The 15,868-nt window shown below is 48.5% G+C and overlaps 1 protein-coding gene, 1 long non-coding RNA gene and 1 other non-coding gene across 3 annotated transcripts; all 3 read right to left on the bottom strand.

Moving 5' to 3' along the window:
• Positions 1-262: 262 nt before the first annotated feature.
• Positions 263-4,374, bottom strand: LOC135882733 (uncharacterized). The gene is made up of 4 exons (XR_010561598.1): positions 4,235-4,374; positions 2,971-3,045; positions 1,509-1,610; positions 263-564 (listed from the first exon to the last, which is right to left on the bottom strand). It is a non-coding gene; the product is annotated as an uncharacterized LOC135882733 (long non-coding RNA).
• LOC135883191 (small nucleolar RNA SNORA74) lies at positions 793-991 on the bottom strand. The gene has a single exon (XR_010561629.1). It is a non-coding gene; the product is annotated as a small nucleolar RNA SNORA74 (small nucleolar RNA).
• Positions 3,590-3,941, bottom strand: LOC135882748 (large ribosomal subunit protein eL36-like). Its single transcript, XM_065409765.1, has one exon. The coding sequence runs from the start codon at positions 3,926-3,928 to the stop codon at positions 3,602-3,604; it is 327 nt and encodes a 108-aa protein (XP_065265837.1). The 5' UTR covers positions 3,929-3,941; the 3' UTR covers positions 3,590-3,601.
• Positions 4,375-15,868: the final 11,494 nt, after the last annotated feature.

Raw genomic sequence — 15,868 nt, forward strand, 5'->3', positions numbered from 1 at the left:
TCCCAGGGGCAGGTTTTAAGGAGTCCCTGTCACCCGGGAGGAGCTGGAACTGACTTTCACACACCCATGGGGCACAACCACCTCAGAACATCTTCCCTCACACAGGGAACTGCTGATCACTAACCCCAGGCAGGCAGAAGTGGTCAATGGGCTATGGTGCAGCCAAAATATGGATTTCCAAAGTTAAAGGACTAATTTCAACAAGATGAGCAGGCAGGGTTAAACAAACAACTGGAACAAAAACAAAACAAAAAGCCTAGAATTTATTTTTAAATACAATTTTAATAAAAGGGTGAGAGGAAACCAACAATCCATGTCATCCTTCTCCCCGCCTTTCATGTTTTATCTTACTAGGCTCCCACCCTGCAAACACTTCTGCACAGGAATAGTCCCATTCAAGGCATGGGACTACTCACATGCTCACTCCCACCTCTCTAAATATCTTGGCAGTCACTCTTTAAAGCAACAGCAACAGTTCCTCTCTTCTCTTCAGGCAACTACTGCTGGCCCCACTAGCCTCACTCCTGCAATGATCAGTCCAACTGAGAAGGCTTTTATCTGTAACTAGAAGAAAAAAAAAACAAGTCAGCCAGTGGAGCCCTAAAGATCCATATTTCACAGGGGGGGGGGGGGGGAGAACTGGGGGGGGATTGTCTGCATTTTTATATGAACAAAAAAAACCATGATTGGCCAATTAACCACCCTGTGCCTCATTTTCAGAAGGGTAGATCAGGTGAGGGAAAAAAAGCATTTGCAGCCACATTTTATATTACAGTACAGCACGGAAATGATTGTGTTCGCATCCAGTCTAGGACTAACTCTACAGAGAGTTATTCCACTCTCAAGGATGCAAAGTGCTATCAAAACCTGGCACCGACGGGCACTAGAACAGTACCAGCAGTACCAAGTAACTCTGATGGCACGTTTCTCTCCCAGCAGTGTAACACTAGCACAGGCACAGAACTGCACTGGGCAGCTGACAACTGCTGGATTAATAAAACAGATCTTCCATGCTTTGGAAAGTGTGTAAGAGAAATACCCCCAAATGGGCATTCCTTTGAGTAGTGTATATCTCAAGTCCCCTCACTTGGGTCTTGCCTCACTGAAAAACGCTTCCTCTAGCGATCTGCTACAAGCCACGCTGAGCTAGAGGAGCATTGGTTAGCACTCCCAGGCTGGAAGTGCTACCCCAGCAGGCACCCCATTCAAATACCAGCAAAGGCTGAGTATTCTGAATATTACCAATCAAATATTGAATTTGCCAATCACTGTTTGTGGCTCATAGAGGGATTTACGCCAGGAAATTTCAAAGGTTTCTCCCCTCCCAACACCCCAACTGCATTAAATATTGTTTCACATCTACAGAGCTCAGCCCAAAGGAGACATTTCCTAAGAGTAAGTGAGATGAGAACAACAGCTTTCTTCTTAAGACAGAACTGAATGTGCTTCATTGGCTGCTCCCATATTTAAGGCTCATTAGATCTCTTCAATGCCTAAGGAAGAGTTACCTGTCAAGTCGTCATTTTGCAGAAAACTCTTTGCTCCGCTGAGACTCTTGGTTTACATTGTTCCCCTTATGGATGCATAAGCTGCAGACCAGTTATGATACCCTAAACAGAGCAGAGAGACACAGCACATCTTGAGTGTTAGACATCTTGAGTGTTAGACATCTTTTAAACTAATACATATTGAACAGCTAGCATTTGATTTGTGGAAGAAATAAGGAAGTTCCTTGAAGTGAATATTACAAAGAATTCCAAGTAAAACAGGGTTTGTTGACCAAATATTCTTTGATCCCTTTGCTTCACTGTAATTATTAAATGGCATTTCCCCACATATGCTGCATAGAATAATTTATAGAAATGCACAAAGTCTTGTGTATTTCATCCATTGAGCTGAAAAACAAACAGTTACACATCTAAAAGTACTCCTCTTCTAGAAATCAAAATTCAGTTCACAAGCCCAATTCGCAGAGGGAAGAAGGTCATTGGTTCCATAGAATTGCTGTGAGGGCTTTGAAATAAAACAGGAACAGAGAGATTCCAGGCACTCCTCCACGCTAAAAAGGCTAAACTGGGCCTACAGTTTGTAAAATCATAATCCTATCCATTTTAAAGCCAACCTCTGTCATATCTACAAGTTCCAGTACATGGCACTGGCTAGGCAAGCATGTTGAGACTGCTGTTTCTTCTGCTAAACTGTTTTATTACCTCTTCCTCCCTGCCACCCACTAAGTAGGGTCCATGTTACTATCAGTTGCATCCTGACACCTAGACTGTAAGCTATCTGGGGCAGGGACTGTTTTCTTTATTACTTATCTGAACAGTGCCTAGCACAATGGGACTTTGATCCTTTATGGAAATTCTTTGGCCCTACCATTATACAAATAAATAAGTCACAGTTCTAAATTATGCATCCAGCAGGTCATTTGTACACACAAACAAGCACACAGTCATGGTATTGGCAAGCACATGTTAGCCAACCTAAATATTTAAAAAGAAAAAGTCAGGCTCCAGAAGATTAAGTGGGTTTTGGGGGAGTAAGGTATGTGTGGACAAATGTAAATTCAAGTGTATTAGCATCCAGATGACCGCTGCATTAATATCAGGTAAGGAATGCTAAATACCACAAAAACCTGTTATCAGTCAAAATTAATACAACTTCCCTGACCCAGGTTTTACGAGGCAAATACTCTACAAACAGTGTAACACTATCACAGGTATAAAGTGACCCTCAATAGCTGATCACCACTGAATACAGACAAGTGCTTTAGAGCCTCATGGCACTGCCTAAGAAGCATGCAACTGGCCACAAGAAGTGCTAGAAAAGTTAAGAGCTCATTAAAAAAAAATTATTAAGACTCAGGGTAGGGACTGTTCAGCATATTTTTACTCATTGTCAAGCATCATATAACCAACAATATTTTTCATAAGACTACTTTCTATTAACAACATTTTTGCTAACACCAACCTCTCAGAGGAAGAAGGAAGTTTCTGCTTTTGCATGCTTGCTTTTCTTGCCCTTTTCAGATTTTCACTATCTTCCCTGAAAGAAAAGACACATCAGCATAAATACCCAAAACGTTTTAGTTTCAGCAGCACTGACTTAAGTCCATGCAGATATTTTTAAAATAAAATAAACAGACCCTGTTCCCTTCTCATCTCTATGTGCGTGCACAGAAAATGGGGTTTAGGTGCAGATCTAACCCAGTTTAGATATTTGCAATGAATCGCCTCAAAACCAACCCTCACATCAGGAGCTGCAGCCCGTGAAAGGGTCTTGGGACTGCTTGCCAGCCTGTTGGTAATACACCATGAATGAGATCAACTGAGCAGCAAGCTGAATTTGGCAGTGCAACTTAGCAGGTAGGGCACTAGCTTGGTAATCGGGAGACCTGGGTTTTAGTCCCAGGCCCTGCCGCTGGGCAGCTAGTGGGCAGGTCACTTCCCTGCCTGTGCCTCACTCAGTTTCTCTGCCTGTAAAATGGGATCCCTCCTTCGTAAAGTGCCTTGAGCACTACTTTTGGAAAGTGCTCCAGGAGAGCTCAGGATTGTGGGGTTTTTTTGTTTGTTTGTTTTTTCTCGGAACACACTTTAATGAGTTACAAGAGTTTTTGCAACTTGGCAATAGCCTTCCTCCTGGCTGCCAGAATATTGCCGAGCTCTTCACGTTTTCGCTTGGCCCGAATGTGAGTACCAACCCTTTTCTTTATGAACTTCAGAGCACGTTTGTCCTTGGAAACTTTCAACAATTCCATAGCACGTTTCTCATAGGGAGCAAAGCCACAGACCTCTCTGATCATGTCTCGCACAAACTTAGTGTGTTTGGTCAGGTGCTCTCTGCGGCGGCACTGCCGGGGCTTTGACACGTTCTTCGTCACCTTGTGGCCCTTACTGAGGGCGACGGCCACGGGGCAGCGGTTCGCCATGTCTGCCCCAACTGAACAGCGCCACACCGGAAGGAGGATTGTTATTGCTGGGTCCAGCCCAGCAACCCCATGAGGCTTGCTGTGGACGAAGGGCCAGGCCCCTCACAGGCGCAGGAAGACTGCCGGGTCACAGCTGCACGTGGGTGGCCCCCAAGTGAGCAGGGCCAGTACAGCAGGGAACCCAGCCTTGCCCCGCTGGAGCCAGCGCACGTGGCCGCTCACCCGGCCCGCGCAGGAGGGCTCCGCACCCCGCTGCTAAGCCCAGCCTCACCTTCGCCCCGCACCCCATGTCCGGGGGTCACATACCCAGCTTCTCCCCACACGTGGGGGCAGCTCCAGGCCCAGGCCGGGCGCTGCCATAGCGGATAGCTGGGAGGCCCCGTGCGCAGCAGCCCTGTCCGGCGGCGGGCGAGGGAGGAAAGGAAGGAGGCGCGGTCGCTGGACCGGGGAAGCAGGATGCACACTCGCAGACCCCGCCCAGCGCCGGCTGCTTCCCGCCTCCGCCTCCTCCCGACACAGATGCGCAGGCGCGGGCGCAGCCGGCGGGAGGGTGGGTGCGGTGCGCCTGCGCGTGATTCAGGCGACATCTGTGCATGGGGGCAGCGCCGCTGGGCGCTGTAGTTTTGGATGATGGGGGGCACTGGGGTGCTCAGGGTACTGGGGAGGGGAGGCGCTGTGGCTTGGGTGATGGGGTTTGTGGCTGTGGTGGGATGCGATGCGGTTTTAGGTGCTGGAGGATGGCTGTGGAGTCATGCTGTGGGCGCGTTGGCTGAAGAATGGGGTCGCACGTACCTCCCTCCTGTCTTGTGCCAGACAGAGGGCCAGCTGCCTCTCATGCAGCATCTCTCCCAGCCCTGCAGGAAGAAGAGACACATCATCCTCCACTAGCTGTGGAGCTCTGGGTCTATAGGTAACACAGCCCCACACTGGATCATCCCTCCCACAGCCCCCTCCCCAGTGGGCATCCTCTTAAGGGACCTCATGACGTAGCCTGCCCAGTGTATGTGTGTGAGGATTGGGATCAGGAGGGTGACAGAGCCAGAATCCACACAGAATCCAACATCTGTATGCTTATCGCCACCAGCTGCCTCCAACACCTGTAGCTTCACCACCCGGCCCTGTAAACTATGACCCTTACCCACTGCACTCAACCCCCATCACCATGCAGTATAGCCATCCTCAAGTGCAGCACTCATTGCACAGTACTCCAGACAGGAAGGCTGAGTAAGGGTATGTCTACACTACGAAATTAGGTCGAATTTATAGAAGCCGGTTTTATAGAAATCGGTTTTATACAGTCGATTGTGTGTGTCCCCACATAAAATGCTCTAAGTGCATTAAGTCGGCGGACCGCGTCCACAGTACCGAGGCTAGCGTCGACTTCCGGAGCATTGCACTGTGGGTAGCTATCCCACAGTTCCCGCAGTCTCCGCTGCCCATTGGAATTCTGGGTTGAGATCCCAATGCCTGATGATGGAAAAACAGTGTCGCGGGGGGTTCTGGGTACATGTCGTCAGGCCCCTCCCCCTCCGTCAGAGCAACAGCAGACAATCGATTTGCGCCTTTTTACCTGGGTTACCTGTGCAGACAACATACCACGGCAAGCATGGAGCCCGCTCAGCTCAGCTCACCGTCACCATATGTCATCTGGGTGCCGGCAGACGTGGTACTGCATTGCTACACAGCAGCAGCTAATTGCCTTTTGGCAGTAGACGATGCAGTATGACTGGTAGCCGTCATCAGCTATCTGGGTGCTGGCAGACGTGGGGCTGCATTGCTATACAACAGCAGCTCCTTGCCTTTTGGCAGTAGATGGTATATTACGACTGTTATCCATTGTCGTTGTATTCCTCAGTGAGTTTGATCAGAGGCACCTGGGCAGACATGTTTTGTTTCCTGGAGACTCAGTCCTGCCGGCAGTCCTATTGAACCGTCTTGACGATGATGGCTGATGATGGCTAGCTGTCGTAGTACAGAATCTTCTGCCAAGCACCCAGAAGATGCCGATGGCTATCAGTCATGCTGCACCGTCTGCTGCCAGCTTAAGATGTAAAAAATAGATGGACCAGATTTGTTCTGTATTCATTTGCTTCCCCCTCCCTCCGTGAAATCAACGGCCTGCTAAACCCAGGGTTTTGAGTTCAATCTTTGGGGGGGCCATTCTGTGTGACAGTTGTTTGTGTTTCTCCCTGATGCACAGCCACCTTTGTTGATTTTAATTCCCTGTACCTGTAAGCCATGTCGTCACTCGCCCCTCCCTCCCTCCGTCAGACAATAGTTTCGCGCCTTTTTTCAGCCCAGACGCCATAGCACTGGGATCATGGAGCCCGCTCAGATCACTGCAGCAATTATGAGCACTATGAACACCACACGCATTGTCCTGGAGTATATGCAGAGCCAGAACATGCCAAAGCAAAACCAGGCGAGGAGGCGATTGCAGCGCGGTGACGAGAGTGATGAGGAAATTGACATGGACATAGACCTCTCACAAAGTACAGGCCCCAGCAATGTGCAAATCATGGTGTTACTGGGGCAGGTTCATGCCGTGGAACGCCAATTCTGGGCCCGGGAAACAAGCACAGACTGGTGGGACCGCATCGTGTTGCAGGTCTGGGACGATTCCCAGTGGCTGCGAAACTTTCGCATGCGTAAGGGCACTTTCATGGAACTTTGTGACTTGCTTTCCCCTGCCCTGAAGCGCCAGAATACCAGGATGAGAGCAGCCCTCACAGTTGAGAAGTGAGTGGCAATAGCCCTGTGGAAGCTTGCAACGCCAGACAGCTACTGGTCAGTTGGGAATCAATTTGGAGTGGGCAAATCTACTGTGGGGGCTGCTGTGATCCAAGTAGCCAATGCAATCAAAGACCTGCTGATATCAAGGGTAGTGACTCTGGGAGATGTGCAGGTCATAGTGGATTGCTTTGCTGCAATGGGATTCCCAAACTGTGGTGGGGCGATAGACGGAACCCATATCCCTATCTTGTCACCGGAGCACCAAGCCACCGAGTACATAAACCGCAAGGGGTACTTTTCAATGCTGCTGCAAGCCCTGGTGGATCACAAGGGACGTTTCACTAACATCAACGTGGGATGGCCGGGAAAGGTACATGATGCTCGCGTCTTCAGGAACTCTGGTCTGTTTCAAAAGCTGGAAGAAGGGACTTTCTTCCCGGAACAGAAAATAACCGTTGGGGATGTTGAAATGCCTATCATTATCCTTGGGGACCCAGCCTACCCCTTAATGCCATGGCTCATGAAGCCGTACACAGGCAGCCTGGACAGTAGTAAGGACCTGTTTAACTATAGGCTGAGCAAGTGCCGAATGGTGGTGGAATGTGCATTTGGACGTTTAAAAGCACGCTGGCGCAGTTTACTGACTCGGATAGACCTCAGCGAAGCCAATATTCCAATTGTTATTGCTGCTTGCTGTGCACTCCACAATATCTGAGAGTAAGGGGGAGACATTTATGGCGGGGTGGGAGGTTGAGGCAAATCGCCTGGCCACTGATTACGCGCAGCCAGACACCAGGGTGGTTAGAAGAGTACAGCAGGGCACGGTGCGCATCAGAGAAGCTTTGAAAACCAGTTTTGTGACTGGCCAGGCTACAGTGTGAAACTTCTGTTTGTTTCTCCTTGATGAGCCCTCCGCCCCCCCCCCCCGTTCACTCTACTTCCCTGTAAACTAACCACCCTCCCCTCCCCCCCTTCAAGCACCGCTTGCAGAGGCAATAAAGTCATTGTTACTTCACATTCATGCATTCCTTATTAATTCATCACACAACTAGGGGGATAACTGCCAAGGTAGCCCGGGAGGGGTGCGGGAGGAGGGAAGGAAAAGGACACACTGCAGTTTAAAACTTTAAAACTTTAACACTTATTGAAGGCCAGCCTTCTGATGCTCGGGCAATCATCTGGGATGGAGTGACTGGGTGGCCGGAGGCCCCCCACCGCATTCTTGGGCGTCTGGGTGAGGAGGCTATGGAACTTGGGGAGGAGGGCTGTTGGTTACACAGGGGCTGTAGCGGCGGTCTCTGCTCCTGCTGCCTTTCCTGCAGCTCAACCATACGCTGGAGTATATCAGTTTGATGCTCCAGCAGCTGGAGCATCGACTCTTGCCTTCTGTCAGCAAGCTGACGCCACCTGTCCTCTTCAGCCCGCCACTTGCTCTCTTCAGCCCGCGATTCAACCCGCCACCTCTCCTCTCGTTCATATTGTGCTTTTTTGCACTCTGACATTGACTGCCTCCACGCATTCTGCTGTACTCTGTCAGCGTGGGAGGACATCTGGAGCTCCAAGAACATATCATCCCGAGTCCGCCGTTTTCTCCTTCTAATCTTCACTAGCCTCTGTGAAGGAGAAACATTTGCAACTGGTGGAGGAGAAGGGAGAGGTGGTTAAAAAAGACACATTTTAGAGAACAATGGGTACACTCTTTCACGTTAAATTTTGCTGTTCACATTACACAGCACATGTGCTTTCGTTACAAGGTCGCATTTTTCCTCTTATATTGAGGGCCTGCCGGTTTGGTGTGAGAGATCACTCACGCAGTGCCAGGCAACAGATTTTGGCTTGCAGGCAGCCATGGTAAGCCACAGTCTTTTGGCTTTTTTAACCTTCTTAACATGTGGGAATGGTTTCAAACAGTAGCGCCCTCATTTCCCATACCAAGCACCCGTTGGGTTGGCCATTTAAAATGGGTTTGCAATGTAAAAGGAGGGGCTGCGGTTTCCGGGTTAACATGCAGCACAAACCCAACTACCCCCCTCCTCCCCACACACCCAATTCTCTGGGATGATCACTTCACCCCTCCCCCCCACCGCGTGGCTAACAGCGGGGAACATTTATGTTCAGCCGAGCAGGAACAGGCACCTCTGAATGTCCCCTTAATAAAATCACCCCATTTCAACCAGGTGACCGTGAATGATATCACTCTCCTGAGGATAACAAAGAGAGATAAGGAATGGATGTTGTCTGCATGCCAGCAAACACCGGGACCATACGCTGCCATGCTTTGTTATGCAATGATTCCAGACTACGTGCTACTTGCCTGGCGTGGTAAAGTGTCCTACCATGGCAGATGGGATAAGGCAGCCCTCCCTAGAAACCTTTTGCAAAGGCTTTGGGAGTACATGAAGGAGAGCTTTCTGGAGATGTCCCTGGAGGATTTCCGCTCCATCCCCATACACGTTAACAGACTTTTCCAGTAGCTGTACTGGCCGCGATTGCCAGGGCAAATTAATCATTAATCATTAAACACGCTTGCTTTTAAACCATATGTAATATTTACAAAGGTACACTCACCAGAGGTCCCTTGTGTGCCCTCAGGGTCTGGGAGCACGCCTTGGGTGAGTTCGGGGGTTACTGGTTCCAGGTCCAGGGTGATAAACATATCCTGGTGTGACGTTGTGCAGTCTACATGGTTTTATAAAAACATGATAATAAGTGAATATAATGTAACTGGGATAGTTTTATAAAAAATTTGATAATAAGTGACTATAATGCAAATGGGATATGCTTTGTGCAAAAGGTCTCTTGTAAGGTATCATTACAAAGCTCATAATCTACTGAGTGTGATCATCCTGTTTGTAGAAATGTACCACTCTTGTATCTAAAACTAGAAATATAAAATGCAACTCTGAGGGCCTATTGTAATTATGTAAAGTGTGGGCCATTAATGATGGTTTGGAATCTTGATGACTCCCATTGTCTGCAGATGGCTGTTTACCTGTGAGTCTCCCTGTATGTGTGTGTGCTGGCAAGTGAGTAATGAAGTCTTGCAGTGACATGTGATCATGTCACCTGAACTGGAATCCATCTTTAACCTGATGCTTTTCCAGTGAGGGGGGGGGGTGGAAACCCAGAGGGACAAAGGGTTCCCGCCTTATGCAAAAGATATATAAAGGGGTGGAAGAGAACAGAGAGGGAGAGGAGCCATCATGAAGAATCCCCTAGCTATCACCTGAGCTGCAACAAGAGCTGTACCAGGGGAAAGAATTGTGCCCAGGCCTGGAAGGTGTCCAGTCTGAGAAAAACTTACTGAAGCATCTCTGAGGGTGAGATTATCTGTATTCAGTTTGATTAGGCATAGATTTGCGCATTTTATTTTATTTTGCTTGTGACTTACTTTGTTCTGTCTGTTACTACTTGGAACCACTTAAATCCTACTGTCTGTATTTAATAAAATCACTTTTTATTTAGTAATTTACTCAGAGTATGTATTAATACCTGGGGGAGCAAACAACTGTGCATATCTCTCTATCAGTGTTATAGAGGGCGAACAATTTATGAGTTTACTCTGCATAAGCTTTATGCAGGGTAAAACGGATTTATTTGGGTTTAGACCCCATTGGGAGTTGGGCATCTGAGTGCTAAAGACAAGCACACTACTGTACGCTGTTTTTGGGTAAACTTGCAGCTTTGGGACAAGTGATTCAGACCCTGAGTCTTTGTTAGAGCAGACTGGAGTGTCTGGCTCAGCAAAACAGGGTGCTGGAGTCCTGAGCTGGCAGGGAAAACAGAAGCAGGGGTAGTCTTTGCACATTGGGTGGCAGCTCCTAAGGGGGTTTCTGTGATCCAACCCGTCACACCTGGCTGTTGGGGAAACCGGTTTCTCCGCTTCCTTGCTGTGAGCTATCTTCATTGTCTTCATCATCATCTTCCTTGTACCCCGAACCCGCTTCCCTGTTGTGTGATTCTCCATTGATGGAGTCAAAGCACACGGTTGGGGTAGTGGTGGCTGCACCCCCTAGCATCGCATGCAGCTCCACGTAGAAGCGGCATGTTTGCGGCTCTGCCCCGGACCTTCCGTTTGCCTCTCTGGCTTTGTGGTAGGCTTGCCTTAGCTCCTTAATTTTCACGCAGCACTGCTGTGCGTCCCTGTTATGGCCTCTGTCCTTCATGGCCTTTGAGACTTTTTCTAATATTTTGCCATTTCGTTTACTGCTACGGAGTTCAGCCAGCACTGATTCATCTCCCCATATGGCGAGCAGATCCCGTACCTCCCGTTCTGTCCATGCTGGAGCTCTTTTGCGATCCTGGGACTCCATCATAGTTACCTGTGCTGATGAGCTCTGCGTGGTCACCTGTGCTCTCCACGCTGGGCAAACAGGAAATGAAATTCAAAAGTTCGCGGGGCTTTTCCTGTCTACCTGGTCAGTGCATCTGAGTTGAGAGTGCTGTCCAAAGCGGTCACAATGAAGCACTGTGGGATAGTCCCGGAGGCCAATAACGTCAAATTCCGTCCACACTACCCCAAATCCAACCCACAAAGGCCGATTTTAGCACTAATCCCCTCGTCGGAGGTGGAGTAAAGAAACCGGTTTAAAGGGCCCTTGAAGTCGAAAAAAAGGGCTTCGTCGTGTGGACGTGTCCAGGCTTAATTTGATTTAACGCTGCTAAATTCGACCTAAACTCGTAGTGTAGACCAGGCCTATGATAACAGGACATACGCAAATCTGTGATGGTACCGTTCCCCACCCCCTTGCCCTTTCTGTTTCCCAAGCAGTTGTGTTTCTTTTCAATAAATGAATTTTCTTTTCAATAAATGGATTTTTTGGCTTTGAAAACATTCTTTATTACTGCATAAAGTAAAAGATACCTTAGCCCAGGAAAGCAACAGGCACTGCAAGTCAGCGTAGCAAACACAGATTCCTATTAATATTGGAACCACTGCACTCCACTCCCGTGCAGGGCACCAGACATTACTGGTGGTTTTCAGCCTCAAATTGCTCCCTCAAGGCATCCCTAATCTTTGCAGCCCTGTGCTGGGCCCCTCTAATAGCCCTGCTCTCTGACTGTTCAAATTCAGCCTCCAGGTGTTGAACCTCTGAGTTCCATGCCTGAATGAATCTTTCACCCTTCCCTTCACAAATGTTATGGAGGGTACAGCACGCAGATATAACCAGGGGGATGCTGTTATCGGCCAGGTCCAGCTTCCCATACGGTGTTCATGCTCTCTCTATGTGTGTATATATATCTCCTCAATATATGTTCCATTCTATGCATCCGAAGAAGTGGGCTGTAGCCCACGAAAGCTTATGCTCTAATAAATTTGTTAGTCTCTAAGGTGCCACAAGTACTCCTCTTCTTTTTGTGGATACAGACTAACATGGCTGCTACTCTGAAAAGTGGCCCTTTAAACGACCAAAAGCACACTCCACAGTCATTCTGCATCTGCTCAGCCTGTTGTTGAACCGCTCCTTGCTGCTATCAAGGCTCCCTGTGTAGGGTTTCATGAGCCACGGCATTAAAGGGTAACTGGGGTCTCCAAGGATCACAGTGGGCATTTCGACTACCCCTATGGTGATCTGGTCTGGGAAAAAAGTTCTGGCTTGCAGCTTCCTGAACAGGCCAGTGTTCCGAAAGATGCGTGCGTCATGCACCTTTCTGGGCCAGCCTACATTAATGTCAATGAAATGCCCATGGTGATCCACAAGTGCCTAGAGAACCATAGAGAAATATCCCTTCCGATTAATGTACTCGGAGGCTAGGTGGGCTGGTGCCAGAATTGGACTATGCATCCCATCTATCGCCCCTCGCAGTTAGGGAAACCCATTTGTGCAAAGCCCATTTGTGCAATGTCATGCATGTTACCCAGAGTCTCGGTTCTTCTCAGCAGGATGTGATTACTGGCCCTGCAAACTTGCATCAATACGAATCCAATGGTCGACTTTCCCACTCCAAACTGGTTAGCAACCGATTGGTAGCTGTCTGGAGTTGCCAGCTTCTAGATTGCAACAGCCACCCGCTTCTCCACCGTCAGGGCAGCTCTCAATCTTGTGTCCTTGCACCACAGGGTGGGGGCGAGCTCATCACCCAGTCCCATGAAAGTGGCTCTCTCATCCGAAAGTTCTGCAGCCACTGCTCATCATCCCAGACTTGCATGACGATGTGATCCCACCACTCACTGCTTGTTTCCCGTGGTGAGCATGTCCAAGAATGCCACAAGCAATCTCGTGTCGTATGCGTAACTCGAGTCTATATCATCATCAGTCCTCACTGTCTGTTTGGATCTTAAGGAGTAACTCGACTGCCAAATGTGACGTGCTGGCGAGATTCGTCAGCGTATTCCTCAGCAGTTCGGGCTCCATTCCTGCAGACCGAAAGAGAAGACAGAGCACACAGCACAAAAACGTTGAAAGATGGCGCCAAATGTGGGCGGAAGCACAGGGATTGCTGGGATGCAAACCGATGCATCATGGGGCGTTGGGACAGGACCCAGAATGCCCCGCACCTCCCACCCCCTTCCCATAAGCCACAGCGCCAGAATGGGAAGAGGTGCTCTGTGGGATAGCTGCCCATAATGCACCGCTCCCAATGCCGCTGCAAGTGCCACAAATGTGGCCACACCAGTACGCTTGCAGCTGTCAGTGTGGACAGACTGCAGCACTTTCCCTACTGCGCTCTACAAAGGCTGGTTTAACTCAAAGCGCTCTACATCTGCAAGTGTAGCCATGCCCTTTGTGAAAGCCTCAAAGACATGTCTATATTTTTAGCCTCCTTTCATGGGCTTTCCCACTGGAGCAGGCAGCTGGGCCCTGTGGTTTTATATTTTGCACATGTGCGTAGATGTGCCAGCAGGTGGATTTTGTAAACTGAAAAACATACCTGTAGGATTTTCACAAATAAGGGCCAGCACCGATCCTCAGGCACATGCATTAGTCAGTGCTCAAGTGAGAAACGTCTAATGAGGTCCTCTCCATGAGGGCTGGCTTTATTGGTCGTGGAGTGACTGTTTTATCGTAGGAGCCAGTGCGAGGGACCCACATTTTCCACTTTGCATAGGGCGCCAGGATTTCTAGAGCAGTCTGTCTCCTGACATACAGAGTAAAAAAATCGTCAATTAAGATGAAGTCAGAACTTACTCCTGACTTGGTGCTAGACTATGGAATTCACTTCTGTAAGCAATTAAAACAAAGCACCCCCCACCCCCTGTCCCGTTTTTTCACAGTTGCTATCTGGTCTCCCTACCTAATACTGTCAGATCTCCGCATTTGAAAATGTAGAACTGGTTTTAAGCAATAAAGAATTTCTGATGCCATCTAGTGGTAGATGGAGATTTACATATTTCAAGAAATCTGCAGAATGTCCAAGAGGCTGAATCCGTCAGTGTTTTTAAGAACTGCCAGGTGATTTCACTGTTTTTCCTCAAGTATCTATTAACAAGGTCTGTTAACAAGGTCTGTGAAAAGAATTTTAAAAAATAATTTTAAAAATAGTGACATTGTGATGATTTGGGGGTTCACCCAGAGCAGTGAGGGGTTCTGTCACCCCCTGCCCTAGAACCCTGAATGCCTCTGTGCTGTGCAGCTTTGACTCGGAACCCTGACACCAGCCACCTGCCCACAGCACGATGGCCTCACTCTGGCTTCTGGCAGCCTGGTGATACCACTAGCCCCTTCCAGCCCCGAGTTTCCTCTCAAAACCATCTCCCCAGTCTCCTGCAGCACTCAGCCCTTCTCACTGCAGCACTCACACACCCATATCCATAGGTACCGACTCCATGGGTGCTCCAGGGCTGGAGCACCCACGGGGAAGCCAAGCTCCCACTTCCTTGCCTCCTCCCCACCCAGCATGCCGCGTCCCCGCTCCTCACCCTCCCTCCCAGTGCTTCCCGCCACCCCACCGCCTAACAGCTGTTTAGCAGTGCTTACGACTTTCCGGGAGGGAAGGGGAGGAGTGGGGACGCGGTGTGCTCAGGGGAGGAGGCGGAGAAGAGGCAGGACAGGGGTGGGGACTTTGGGGAAGGGGTGGAATGGGGGCACGGCCAGGGGCGTGCGGGGATCGAGTACCCACCGGGAACAGGGGAAGTCAGCGCCTATGCCCATATCCAGTTCACTGCTCCTTTAAAGAGACAATCCATGGCACCCCTGTTAGTTTGGCTGAAGATTTTACTCTTTCATTTTGGAACACTGCACTGACATGGCTGTTTAATAACACAAGATTAAGTTTGTTAACAAAGAACAGAGATTTAAGTGATACCAAGTGGAAGGAATTGAGATAGAAATGGTTACAAACAAACAAAAGTAAAAATGTGCTTTTAAGATTAAAGCCTAATTTAACAATCTAGAGTCTTGGTTTCTCACCTATATTCAGTTTCCAGAAACTTCCAACTCCTTGGCTGAAAGATTCCACTTTTCTCTGATGCACAGGAGCTCTGGCCTGTTGTATGTGCCCCGTAATGGAGACCAAAATGGCTCTTGTCCTTGCTTATATCTTCCAAAGTTCAATGACATTGCTTCAGGAGGCAGGAAGGTTTCCTGGAGCTGCAGCTTCCATGACCCACACTGGTTTGCCTGGTGGCTTTGTCTACTTTGCATGTAAATGTAATTTAATTGTCTCCCTTTGCTCAGTTTACATTGGAGACATATTCAAGCAGATGGAACCATGTTCCTTTGTCCATTGACTTAAGTCTTGATGGCCAAACCCATTTTAAAAACGCATTTCCAGCACATATTTATAATTATTCATATATCGACCATCCATATACTATGCAAAAATATTGATGACCAGCAGGTTGCCAGTTTATATATGATACCTGACATGACACCTTTTAGAGACAGATTATGACGATTGTGAGTTGGGGTACGCTGAGAAGGTCAGGTCAGCTGAGGTTCACTGCTACATACTGAGGAGCCCCTTGCTCTCTGGCATTGGGGTGCTCTTAGGATCACAGACATCTCTTGTAAGGTTCTACCTAAAGTCTGGCAATGCTTTTAAGAATCAATATAGAGTATATGGTATATTGCCCAAGCCAAAAAGCATTAGAAGTGTGTTTTGGTGGAGTCCAGCTAATGCCCAAAAAGCAATTTTACATTTTTTGTTCAGTGTTATGGCCAACTGGATGTGTAGTCATTACAAAAGGTAGTACTTACGAAAGGAATGTAGAACCAAATATACAGTAGAACCTCAATTTTATGAACATCAATCTTATGAATGACC

The sequence above is a fragment of the Emys orbicularis genome, chromosome 8, assembly GCF_028017835.1.
Source record: "Emys orbicularis isolate rEmyOrb1 chromosome 8, rEmyOrb1.hap1, whole genome shotgun sequence".
NCBI classification, from domain to species: domain Eukaryota; kingdom Metazoa; phylum Chordata; order Testudines; family Emydidae; genus Emys; species Emys orbicularis.